Source organism: Colius striatus, chromosome 1 (genome assembly GCF_028858725.1).
Source record: "Colius striatus isolate bColStr4 chromosome 1, bColStr4.1.hap1, whole genome shotgun sequence".
Classification (NCBI taxonomy): Eukaryota; Metazoa; Chordata; class Aves; order Coliiformes; family Coliidae; genus Colius; species Colius striatus.
Genome location: NC_084759.1, coordinates 148,872,731 through 148,885,981, shown reverse-complemented (window position 1 = coordinate 148,885,981; position 13,251 = coordinate 148,872,731). Strand labels below are relative to the sequence as shown.

Sequence of the window (13,251 nt, the reverse complement as noted above, 5' to 3'; positions counted from 1 at the left end):
AAAAGCTATGCTCACATGTACTGTGGCAGAAAAAATTGTCCTTCTAGTAAGCTTCATACTCACTAACCAGGAAGATTTTCAGAGGATATTAAGAGCAGTTAAACTCTAACCTTAAAGCAGTTCCAAACTACCCAGTACCTTGGAGACAGGGGACCAGAATAAGTTTGCTCACACTTATGACCCAGTCTCATTGAAATCAATGAAAATCTTACAGGGACACCTACAGTTCCCTCAAAGGCACACGGCAGGGCTTCTGCCTCTGCCTGGGGAATGGATTTTGTTGCATGCAATTAAATGAGGGCCAGATTCTTGTGGCTGTCAGATAAACTCCATTTCTCTGTATCCCAAACAGAATAATTTAAAACCAGTATATGGGGTCCATCAAAGGAATGCCACACACCCACTGCTTTGCAGATCTCATTCCCCTTTAAAAGCAGGGGAGAATGCAAGGATCAATTGCAAGATGGGAGACTGCTGCATTGATTTTCAAACAGAATCTTCCATCAAAACCCATGGTGAGCTTGTCTTCAGACACAAGAAAAAAAAAATCTCATGTGATCCGAGCTGTTCTGACATTTGAGCAAAAGTAGACATCAGCCTTCTGAAAGGAACAAGCAGCTATCAGCCATACAGTGTAACTGAGAGGATCATGGACAGGAGGCAAGTCTGCAGATCTAACTTTGTCAGCATCCACAGGAGAACGGTAGAAGTCTAAAACAGGAGATGAAACACAGAGCAAAAGCTTTCCATTCTGCAAGGCAGGAGAATCAGGTTTAGATTAAGTTAGTTTCATAAATCTGTCTCAGGTAAGACAAAGATAGTTGTGGGGTTTTTTCTATCTTTACGGGTAATTTTTCATCTCGAAGGATCCCAACACGTCAGCAGTCTGATCCCAGTCTAGCAGACAGAGAACAGCTCCTGCCTGCAACCTCTGACACACATCCTGCTCACTGCAGCTGGGATGCCTACAGAAGAAAGCAACACATCTGTGAAAGCATAGGCAAGCTAAGGACTAGTGAGCAAACTGATTTCACAGGAAAGACAACAGATAAAACTAGGAAAAACTGTCACACAAAATCCCAAGACTGACCCACTGTACAGACAGAAAGAAGATCCAGGAGCAGAGAGCAAAAATCAGCTTGCCCTTAGTTATCCAGATAGGACATGGCAGGAGAGTGATGGGGCAAAGTATTCTGAGCAAAGGGACAGGATAAATCAGCTGTTTATTGCTCTATATCCAGCTACAGCAAATACCACAGACCGTTGTGTTTTTTTTTCAGAAACGGCTAGACAGGCAACAGGAAAACACATCGAAGTCCCCACTGTCATTTCCTCCCTTGGGAACAAACAGTCTCCTAAACCCACAGGCAAGCTACAAAAGCCAGGATCTCCAAAGTTTTCCTTGCAGTGTTTCTGAGCACCAGAAAGCAGCATAACTGATCTTCTCCCACTATTGAGTGGTCAGGGAAACTAATTTGGGAAGGTTCCCTGGCACATAGGCAATCTCTGCCAAGATTCAAACAATGCAAAGGTGCATTTACCAGACAGTACATTTACCACTTACTATAGAGGTATAAAGAACAAGGAATAAAAAGCATCTTATCTCCTTCCAAAACGCTGGTGTTTGAGGCACAGCGCAAGGGACACAACATAACATTCTTTAGCAAACATAAGGCTAAACTCACCTTCCCTGCTTCAGGCTTCAGAGGGGTTTTGTTGTTAGGGTTTTTTGTTTGGTTGGTTTTACAAAAGGCTTCTGTTAATGTCATTTTCCTATGTATTTATCCCAAAGAAAAATACTGCCAGCAGACATCTGGGATTTTTTAGATGTTTTTAGCAAGAGATTCACTTTCAGACCTCTTAGAATGGAAAATGTCTAGCTAACACATGGAGAGCTGTCTCTCTGAGAGAGACTGCACTCATCGTTTGCTGGCCTTCTAGTATCCTTCACTTTCAATGTCTCACTCCTGAAAGTGTTTGGGAAGTTCTGTAAGGAGAGTCGCCTGAAATTCACCAAAGGAACTTGGTGGTGCTGAAGAAACTGACAAGTTTTGAATAAGAAGCCTACACACCTTGCAAAGAACTTATCCTTTTCCATCCAAAAGGTCTGTGTGGTAATTTTACAGCTAATTACAACTGCAAAGTTCCTACCTTAGCACAGTAAGCTACCAACAACAGTGACAGGAGACGATTCAGGGAGGTATGTCAATGGCTCCCTCCAGTAGCCATCCAGAGACACAAACTCCAGCCGCAACCAGCTAAAATTCAGAACACTCTCCACAACAAAAGGAGTATCAGTCAAGATTTTGGAAGCTCTTAATACCTTCAGCCACATCCCACCCAACATCCACTCTGCCCAGGGTCTGGTTCGAGTGTAATCTAAATGTATGCAAAGGGTCACCAACCTAAAATAAGGATGTAATGCTTCAAAATGATGCACTACCTGATGTATAATCAGGCTGGCAGCTTTACTTACTCCCCTCCCCCCCATCTCTTCAAGACCTCCACATTAATCTGTCACTTGCACCACTAAGATGATAACACCCACAATCACATAAGAGATACCCGGTAAAAACAGTTACAAACTATACATGAACTAGATGGCCACACTCTACATGGGTCTAGATTAGAGTTCAACAGATTGCTATCAGCTTCCACTGTATAAACAGCCCACAAAAAGAAAAGAAAACGGCAGAATGAGTTATGCTCAAAAAGGTACAATAAAGAGGGACGGGTTGTGATCGGATTTACTTCCAGATCAGCACCACTCACTCTAACAACCTAAATATGTGTCAAATGGAAAATGCATGCAGATTATCCTCCCAGCGATTTCACAGTATCACATTCTCTCCTCACAGCTTATGGTAAACCCTTTGAATTGTACTAAAATCTCAACCTATTTATAGTTTCACAATAGCACAAATAAAAAGCCATAATCTTCAGCAGCTAGCTATAGAGGATATTGAAAATTCTTCAGAGGTGATTTTTCTACATTCAAAAGTTCACAGAAGAATATTGAATTTAATCTCCCACCTACTGCACGTCAAGTTTGTGCTCCAGCAGTATAATTCACCTGAAACAAGGGGAAATAATAACTCTTGGATAAGTTTTTTGAAGATGTGTGCAAACTACACTACCTGTGTTCAATGTCACCAACAGAAATACCAGAATTCTGTTGAATTGCTGAAGCTGTATAACCACCGACAATCCTGCTTAAAGTGCCTTAAAGCCCTAAAATAAAGCCTTCCCCGGGGCTGCTAAGGGCTGACTACTCCTTGTGAAACCAGTAAGCATGGGGCAGGCACAGCAGGAAACAAAAGAATACGCTAATTTTTCCAAGGAATTGGTGGGTATTGACACAAACGGGCACCATACGAGAATATATTCATCAAGCAAATGATACCAACTTTGGAGGAGCAGACAAATGATCAGAGAAATGCCAACTAGGACTTGGCTTCATCACAGAACAGTAGATCTACCAATTCCTAATCCAATCAGTGCGCTACAACTCTACCATTTAACTCAAAAAAATGCTAAAGAAAAAAATCATTTTTAATCGACTGTGGTTTGGTAGCCACAAGCAGGGAAGGAAAAAGTCAAACTGAGTACATGCCTTTTTCTTTTTACCAAACTGCAATTCCTTTATCTGCTACTGCTATGCCTGTAGCAAATAGCCAGGACACTGGAGAGCTGGCAAGAGAGACTTATAGGTAGGGCTGCAATGACTCGCCTGCAGGAAGCACAGCCACCCTGCCAGCTACAGCTGCTGGTCTGCTCAGAGGTATCACTCCCTCTTCCACACATTGCTCCTCTGCTCAGCTGTCAGATCCTTCTGAAAAGACACTGCAAGTGCAGTTTCCACCTCATTGCTCAGGCAGGAAGGGGAAAAAGTGAGACAGACGGGCAGGTCAAAATTAATTTGGGTTATTTTTGGTGGGATTTTTTACCGTGCTGCATAAATTTCACAGCCAAGCTGCACAAAGAAGCTTCACTGCAACCCATGACGGAGCTGTGCATGCAGCAGACACTGCAAGAAGTTTCTGTGGCCCCATCTCACCTTTATAGGAACCAATAACCGACTTACTTGTGACTTCCATGAGATCTGCCACCCCTAGCATAGCTCTATCCCTAGTGTCCACTGCGCTTGTAAACTGCAAGATTTAAGTCGCATGACGTTAGCTCGGAGTTCATACCGCGGCTGGTGACGCCTCTGGGTGCCAGCCCGCATGCCGGCTCTGTGCGGACGCCCGTGCCCAGTCCCGAGCACTCCCCTGGAGCCCCTCAACCGCCCGAACAACGGGGGTAAGGCAGGGCCGGGGCAGAGGCGGCCCCGCTCCGTGGCCAGGGACGGCCCGGGCCGGGCAGAGCAGCCGCCCCAGCCAACTCGGGCGAGGCGGCGCAAAGTTGCCCGCCGGCAGCGGCGGGTGCCTCTGGCCGACCACGGCGTCCACGACACTCCCCTAAAAGCGAAAATCAGAGAAGCCGAGTGCCCGCGGTCCCGGCGGCGAAGGTGGAGTGGGCCGGGGGTCCACTTCCCAGCGGGCAGCAGCCCGCGGGTCCGAGCAGCTCCCGGCGCTGCTCTCCGCCTCGCCGGGCTCGCCGGGCGGTACCATCCCCGGTCCCCGGTCCCCCAAACGCAGGATCTAAGGCAGCAAATGATACATTTTTTAAATAAGCCAACTTTCCTCCCTCCCGCGGGAAGTTTCCTGGGGAGGAGGCGAGGCGTCCTTCCCGCGGCTGCCGCGGGCGCCGGCCGGGACGGGCTGCAGGGCGCTGCGTCCGCCGCCGAGCCCCGCGCCTGCCGCAGCGGCGCCGGGAGGCGAGAGCCGGGGCCGTCGGCAGCCGCCGAGGGCTCCCAGGGCACCCACCACCTGCGCCGGCGGGGAGTAGGGCTGGAGTGGAGCCGGGTGCTGCCCTCCGCGGGGCCGGTTGCGGTGCCGGTGCGGTTGCGGAGGTGCCGGTGCCCTACCTGGGTGCAACATACTTTGGAAATAGAAGATGACGAGGATGAAGGAGCCCACGGAAGTGACCAGGACCATCCTGCATACCCGGTTCATCCTCATTACTTCCAGCACCGCCGGCTTCATGGCGCTGCCCGGCGGCGCAGAGAGTGAGTGGCAGCAGACTGCGCGCGGCTGGCGCCGAGAGCCGCTCCGCTCCGCGCCCGCGGCGCTCCGAGGTGCCGGGGTCGAGCCCGAACCGGAGCCGCCACCGCCACTACTGCCGCTACCGTGCCAAAGGATGCCCGAGCGCCCGCGCCCCGCACCGGGGGGGGCGCTAATGCCTGCGCTGGGCGTGACCACGCCGCGCGCCAGGCGGAGGGGCGCTCTGCGCGGCGGCGTTGGGGAGGCGGGCCAGGAGGGGAGACGGGGCGGAGCGCGCCCCCCCCCTTCGCCAAGGGGAGAGATGGTCCCGCCCGGCGGCGACGGCGGCGGCGGCGGGCGGGGACGCGCCGGGCTGCCTCGAGGGGCCGCCGCCGCCCACCGGGCGCGCTCCGCGGGAGGGGGCGCGGGGTGCGGCGCGCCGGGCGCGTGCGGGCGCCGCAAGGGCCAACGGGCGTCGCCGGCGCTGAGGGAGGCGGTGGCAGCGGCTGCGGCGGCCGCCCCTCCGGCTGTGAACTTGGCCGCCCCTGGGGCACTCCCGCCCTCCTGAGGGGCTTCGGGGGTGCCCGCCCGCCCGCCGTCGGTCCCCGCGGGGGAAGCTTTCCCCCGTGTCCTCTTTGTGGAGAGAGATTCTGCTACTTATATGTGCTGTAGTGCCCGGCTCTTAGTCCTAAGAGCCTTCTCCCAAGTCTTCCCTCGCTCTAGTATAATGTCAAGCCATCATTCTATTGCCGGTTTCTTAGGCGTTGCGCTGTCCCGGCTGGTAACTGTTGATGTTTATAATCGATGTAAGCTGTGACTCCGGTACCACTGAATCATCCTCAAACAAAGCGGTGCCACCTGGCATGCCAGAAATGAAAGGTTGTTTTGTTTCCGAGGGTGAGGCTCCCAAGTTTTCCGAATTAACCGATTGCTCATTTCTCTGTGGAAAACAAAAGGTGCTTTCCCCCACGCTTCCTCCTCCGGAGTCTACCTCTGGGTAGTTGGAGAGCGACAACAGGCAATGAGATACGAGACCGTACGTGGGAGGAATGCAGAAGAGCTCAGAGCCAACAGAACAAAAGGCATCTGCCTTGTCCACGCGTGCATCGGGGTCTGGGACCTCTGAACCAGGTTCCCAACGTTAACCACGTGGTACAACTCCCAAATGAGTACGATCTGCTTGCTCAGAACTAGATGGGTGTTGAAAAGTACATTGCTGAATGAAATCAGCTTCTTAGCAATGTGCTGTTTAACCTTGCATGGTGTTAGCTATTCTGTCCTCTGATGCATCCAAATACAGATTTGCTATTTCTTTTTGCCAAGGTGAAAATAATTTTGCTGGCACGGGTATTCATACATAAAAGCATTCCCCACTCCCCCCCCCCCAGGATTTCTTTGTTCTTCAAATGTGTTTGGGGCGGGAGGGGTCTTTAGAATGAGTATAGCCCTATAAACAGACCTAGCCCAAATCTGGGAAGCAAGTTGGGTAAAACAAATTTTAAGCTACCCCAAAAACCTCCACCAAACTCCCCAGCCAATGAAACTAAAAGCTAAGAGTATTCTTTCCTGGATAATTGCAACAAAACATGTAAAGTCATGATGGTTTTTTCTTCAGACTTTCCAAAAGCCAGTTAAAAAGGATTTTAACACATGGGTAAACTAAAAATCAGACAGGCATTTGTAACAGAGTAGATTATTTGTGCTTGGCCTAGAGTTACTTTTATTAGAAGTCATTTATATCATTCATTAAGGTTTCACACAATAGTTTACTTAATTTCTGTAGAATTTTTGCAGGGTGGTTTGGGGGATTTTTAGCAGTTTTGATGTGCAGTGACCATTTTCTAGTCTTTCTAAAGTAAAGGAAACTTTACATTGATTTTTCTCATTTAAGTCTAAACCTCAAATGTAGCAGCAAAGAGTTCTATGAAATACACTAGATAAAGAGAGGTACTAATAGGGAACGCATCAAAGTGGCAAATCTTTTAAGTCAGTCAACAAAAGTCAATCAGAAGCACAGCCTGACATTTCAGCATCCACCCATCAATACATATGCTGCAGCACAATAGCAACTGCAGTATTTTAACTGAAAGAACTGGACTGTGTCCAGGAATCTGGATAAGACATCGAGGGATGAAGGCAAAAGCCTGGAACTCAAAAGTAACACAAGCAGCAAAAAGCTTTATGCTGCTAGAGAAGGTGGTCAGCTGCTCAATGTAGTTTAACAATAGTTACTCTTTTTTTTTCTGTGCGTGATCTTCCACTGGAATGCCGGAGAGTTTTGAAGCAGCAGGAAGAAAATCACCAGCTGTGTTGCCATTTTCTATTAAAAGAACATCATAAAGCAATACCTTCTTTAGGCACATTGGCAATTGCAAACTTAACATCCATCCGCATGCTTGCGGCATCTCTGCACATTTCAAACTATGACAACCTTTCTAATGTCTGGTGAGTTAGGACAATGAAATGCAGCAGCCTATGTTTTAGAGATTGGGATAGCTGTGCTTTGGTTTTCCTACAGAAAAGAGCATAAATGAGGGAACACAAGGAAATGCGGTTGTCTTTCTAGACAGGTGCCAAGTTATAGAACAGGTACACGCGGAGCACAGGCACTTCTTCTGTAGCATTCCTTTGAGTGGAAGCTTCAGCAGCTGCAGAGCAGTGGGGAGTCCTGGGATGATACTGCAGGAGTGATCACCTATGATTCCCATGACAATAACTAGCATGCAGCTGAATAAAAATCTGAATAAAAATAGTCTCCTCATCCAAGAGGCTTCTGGAAAGAAAGACTTAAGAGATTAAGAACCAGATGCCAGTGACATCAAAAGAAGTCCAGACAGTGTTTTGTAGATTATTTTGTGTAACAAAAACACATTACCAAAAAAAACCCCAAACAAAACCACCCACGTCACTATTTATTGATAAAACACTAAAAATAACAAAACTGAGGTTAAAAAACAGCAGGGACAGAAAATTAGTAAACTCAGAGTGTAATTTATCAACAAACGTCAAGCAGGCTAACGTTGAAGAGCACGTTGAAATGTGAAACAGGAAAGCTTTAGGAAATAGAAGTATGTGAGAGACATATAGATGTCTGCAACTTTCCACCTGGTAATGAAAGAACCTCAGAAAGATTTACTTTGTTTTACACTGATTAGATTCATCCCCTCAAAAACAGAAGGTGACATCTTTAGAGAATGTGTTCAAGAGGAAGTAGCTAGTATTATTGCAAGAACGTTGTAACAATGCAAATAACGCTCATCCAAAGATGTGGAGAAGCTAGGAAATACAAAAATGGAAAAGGGCAACATAGTAACTAACAAGGTGAACTCGAAGCCACCCTTCCTTTGCTAGTTATTTCCTTATATGCTGCTTCCGCCCATGTGATCACACAGGGTGCAAATGATTAACACACAGCACTTGCTCCTAATCGTTGGAAGTAGATTGGCAGCTGCATCAACTTATCCCTGCCATCTTTATTCACACTGAGGAAGTATCTGGCTGGTCCAAGTCATAGTCTTATCCACACAAGAATATGCACAAACTTTTAGACATGTCAGCCATCTTCAGATCTAAAACAGAAACAGCAAATTTCAAGCTGTCCTTAGACCCTTAGGACTCCACTCCCGTCTCACCACTATAGCATGAAGCAGTCTGGTTAGACGGATCAGAACAGCTTCTGGACGTGTCTGCTAGTTATATTGGGACAGTTTTTTATGTCCATTGCTTAAACCAACTACACCATAAAGAGACCAGATCTTGGGGTTTTTGTCCTCCAAGAAAAAATGCACGTTGCTTCCATGATTCCAGACAGCCAGTCTTTTGTTTGAGCAGCTGCCCTAAACTGTGCTGTGTGAAGGTAGGAAGCTAACAAATATGACCCCTATACCTGTAGCACAGCCCAGGATTGCCTGTCAGCCTTTAATGCATTTAGCAATGTCATTCTATTAATCCATGGTAACAATTTTTCAAGGTACTGATTCTTCTCCCATTTAAAAAGAAAAAGTCCCTGAGAATCTCCCTAGCACAGCTGATTTCAGTGGAAGTAGGACAAAGCTCATTTACCTACATAGCTTTCTCAGTCAAGAATTCACTGTCTGCATAAATAAGAAGCCACCCTCCTCCAGGAAGCTACCACCATAGAAAATTGGAAGATAATCCTTTCTGGAGCTAAGCATCCATCCTGCCTCCTTCCTTTCTTCCTTCTAAGTAACAAAACCTCCACACCCAATACATTGCCAAAGCTGAAAAAATTGCTGCATTTGAGACACCTTGTCCTGCATCTTGCCATTTCTACAGTGATGCCTTAGGTGCTGCCTTAATGGCTTGATACCCTGAAGTATTGAATTAGAAGAAAAGCTCACTTTGTTGCAGTATCTAACTCTCAGTTCCAGGTAGGTCTCTAGCATCCTTTTCCAGGCATATATGGGTTATCTTTTTTTCCCCCTCCTTCTCTTCTTTCAGATTTTAAAATACCTTGTACTAGATGTCACTTTGCTACCCAGCCAGCTTCCTCCTATGTTTCAGAGAGATGTCTGTTTTCATTTGAGACAGAATAAGTTTAGGGTTTCTTGTATGCAAACCAGGCTGATGAGAGCTGGCATTTCTAAGACTGCAGTGTGTATCATCTGAATGGTCACTTCTGAAAGAGACTGTTGTTTCCACCTCCCCTGTACTGATAGACCTGCAGGTTAGTTTTGTGGTTTATTTGTCCATTAAGGAATTACAACTTCCTCTCTTCCTCACAAAGCATTCTAGTAGTTTTGTGCTGTGATGGAAGCAGATTCTTGCCTTCTCCAAGGAGAGTTTGAGAAGCCCAAGGAGCAGGACAGCCTTTCCAGGGCTAAATATGAAGCCACTCCAATCTTTTAAATGTATGTGGTACCTGTATTATTATGTATTAGTAATCTTTATTATTACTTTCATCATTAACTATTTGCTAGTATTTGCCTCAATAGGAAAACATCCAGGCAAGCTTTAGGGAGCTCCCCCCTTAAATGTAGGCCTCAAACATTTTTGCCAGAATGGCACATACCTGGTCTGCAAGCACACTAAACTGTGCTGTTAATATTAGTTTGTTGACAGATTGGACAAACATGCTTGTGTCTCTTCAAAACAAGAACAATGCTGTAGATTTAAATGACTTCACACTGCTGACAAAAGTTAATGTTGGAGAACTGGCTTGTTTTGGAGGTAATGAAATACAAGATTGTGGTTAAGTTAAAGAAGATACATGAAAGAACACGCATACATTTGGCTTAACTAAATTCTTAAAGAGAAGCAATCAGGAGATGCAATATATGATGTATTTCAAGATTAAAGGAGGACCTACAAGAAAAAGTTGTGGTTGATGCAAGACCTCTGCAATATAAATTGCAAAGCTTTGAGTTAAAAAATGTGGAGAAGATAGGCATAGAAGCAATTTATTAAACTTTGTTTTGAAGGGTACAATTTCTAGAGGCGAGAGCTCCTTACACCTCTGCCTGCTGTGATCAACAACTTCTGTGGATCCAACTCAGTTATCCAGGACAATGTCACTAGTATCAGCAAGCCCTCTGACAGGTCAAAGTGGTCAAGTCTGCCAAAGACTGACGTTCGTTTGTGGCATCTGTTAGCTAGAGCTTGGCTTTTGTCCTGCAATGCAAGTGGCTGCACTCGGGGAACACCACTACTACCCCCCTCCCACCAAAAATCAAATCCAAGAAAAATTCCAATGCATCTCATCACCACAGCTACAACCAGAGCAGCCAATAAAAATTCCCAGGCAAAGCAGACACTAAAATATTTGCCAAGTTCCACTGAACTTCAGCTCTTTTTTTTTTTCACCCTAAGTGCACTTCCTTTGCAGTTTTCCCCATTGCTAGTTAAGGACACTTCTTATGAAGTGAAATTATTGGAGTAAAACTTCACAAATGTCAGGGCCAAGGCAGCTGCCAGGCAAACTGTTCTGCCCATTCAGATTCCCCTTGTATTGAATTAGTTGCCTTTGCTAAAGTGACAAATGTTTTTCTCAGCAATGGTGGCACACCCTTAAACTGCACTGAAATTCATCTCTCTTTTTCAACTGACCTTAGGGCATCATCTGAAGTGTGACTCAGCACAGAGAGGCTAAAATAAGGAGGAATTACTGGCTTTTCATAGGGTTCATAGTCTCATCCTAATTCTATTCTCAGACACCAGGGATTACTCATGCTCTTCAGAACATGTTGCTGGCATCCTGCTATGCTTCTCATTAGACACAAGGGTCTCAGAACTAAACCAAGTGGCCAGGAAGCCAGGGTACAGTAGCTGTTGGCTAGCAGAAGCACCACACCACAAGATCAGTACAAACTGCATGTACTTCACAAAACATAAGAATGTTTGCTCCATCCACCCTGCAGCATTTCCTCAGCAAGCTAACTTTCAGGAGCAAATTGATTTGTCTCCAGGAGTTGGACTGGCTTATATGTTACTCTGAAGGAAAAAAAATATCCAGCCGAATAGGAAACAAACACACATACTTTAAAGAGAACAGTCATCTTTGCAGAAGTGAAGAGAATCATAGAAGAAAATATTATTGGGGGAGGGGGAAAAGGAACACAGAAATATCTACCTCATAAAAAAAAGGAGACTGGAGAAAGTTACTTAGATTGCCACCATTCTTTTTTTTTTTTTTAATTAAAGACAAAGTCATCTGTGATTTATAAGCTCTTGAACATGGCTTTTCTGAAACAGCCTTTTCTAATTATGTAAATAAATTGCTGGTATTTTCTGTAAAGTGTTTCTTTCCAAACCATTATTACTGTCACTACTGCGGTAGATCCATCTCACCAACTACTGCATTCCATCCAGCTGGTCACCAGCTAGACAAACGTCAATACATAGCTGGTCAACAGAAAGGAATATATATTTACAGGACACTATTCATTTGTCTTGTTGTGGACATCTAAAGTGCAATGAGATTAATCATGCCCTAAAAGCACCCATTAACTGGAAATCTCTTGGATGTCTGGCTCTCCTACAGACAAAGCTGGACATTGTACGTGGGGAAGGTTAAGTGAAACAAATCCCAACACAGGTTTCTAAAGGTTTCTAAATTTGTTTTTGTTTTGAAGGAAACACTGCCAAAACTCATCTTTTTCTGCACAATATTCTGTTTTCTTGTCACCTACCTCACAAAACACAGTAAAAAATGGGAACTACATTTTTCATTGTTACTTGAACACATTAATTTCAGTAGAGGTTCTTTTAGGTCAATAATATGTCCTCTCTCTTCCTGTATTGTTTCCACACAGAAAAATCCAACTAGGTACAAATATAGAGATTTTCTTTTATAAGATGTTCCCTATTGAAAGTTTTAACCCTAAAATTCAATACTTTAGATTGTAGTTTATCATAACAGCCAGAAAATCTTTTTTCCTCTTTCATGCTAAAACTGAAGACAAAAACGCATGCTTTTTACCTGGAACTTGTTCAGAAGACCCTTTTAAGTCAACAGATGCTGGGAAAATCCTTTGTTAGTTTTCAGTAGTGAAACAAGTTCTGTGCAGTTATTCATTCTAGTTTACATGTATAACTACTACATGTTCAGTTTACACACATATTTGATTTAAATGGATGCTTTAAATCCTCGGGACCTGTGTGTGTTGAAGACTTTCCAAAATCAACAGCAAGTCAACATAGTCTTAAGTGGGAAGTCACATACCTCTTTTGTTTTTCCTGTGTCTCATTCCTTTAACATTTGCACTAGGAGAAAAAAAAACCTGCTGAAGCCAATAGAAGTAGTACAGGTGTGAAAAACAGATCAGAGGTTGAAAACAAGATTTTTTTGTACCCAAAGGACAACTGCACTGCTGAAAATCATCAGACTGAGTGGGAGAGGAAGTAATTTTTGCTTACAAGTAGGACTTTTCTCACTGTCTACACTGCAGTGACCTTAAGCTCAAGAAGTGCTATGAGGTGCTTAACTGAAAAGCACTATGGGATTATAAGAAGCAGTTTAGAAATATGTCTAAAAGGAAAGTATTTTCCAGAGCCAATTAAATACTGGGTTTTTTTTTTCCCTCTTTCACCATCTCTCCTCAATTAAAAGGTGTGACTTCAGGGACTCTTTCTATTTAAAGGATGTCTAGGTGATATTACAGGAGAGTGAAGAGAGATAATGTCACACAGCAGCTGTTGAAATAACATT

General features: G+C 45.0%; 1 protein-coding gene across 1 annotated transcript in view; it reads right to left on the bottom strand.

Annotated features, from left to right (window-relative positions):
• CHST11 (carbohydrate sulfotransferase 11) overlaps positions 1-7,478 on the bottom strand; it is a 173,661-nt gene extending 166,183 nt beyond the window's left edge. Inside the window, exons 1-3 of the mRNA XM_062013925.1 lie at positions 7,433-7,478; positions 5,911-6,206; positions 4,970-5,717 (exon numbers count right to left, since the gene is read on the bottom strand). Coding sequence (XP_061869909.1) covers positions 4,970-5,717; positions 5,911-6,206; positions 7,433-7,478 — 1,090 coding nt within the window. The remainder of the gene's footprint in view (positions 1-4,969; positions 5,718-5,910; positions 6,207-7,432) is intronic.
• Positions 7,479-13,251: the final 5,773 nt, after the last annotated feature.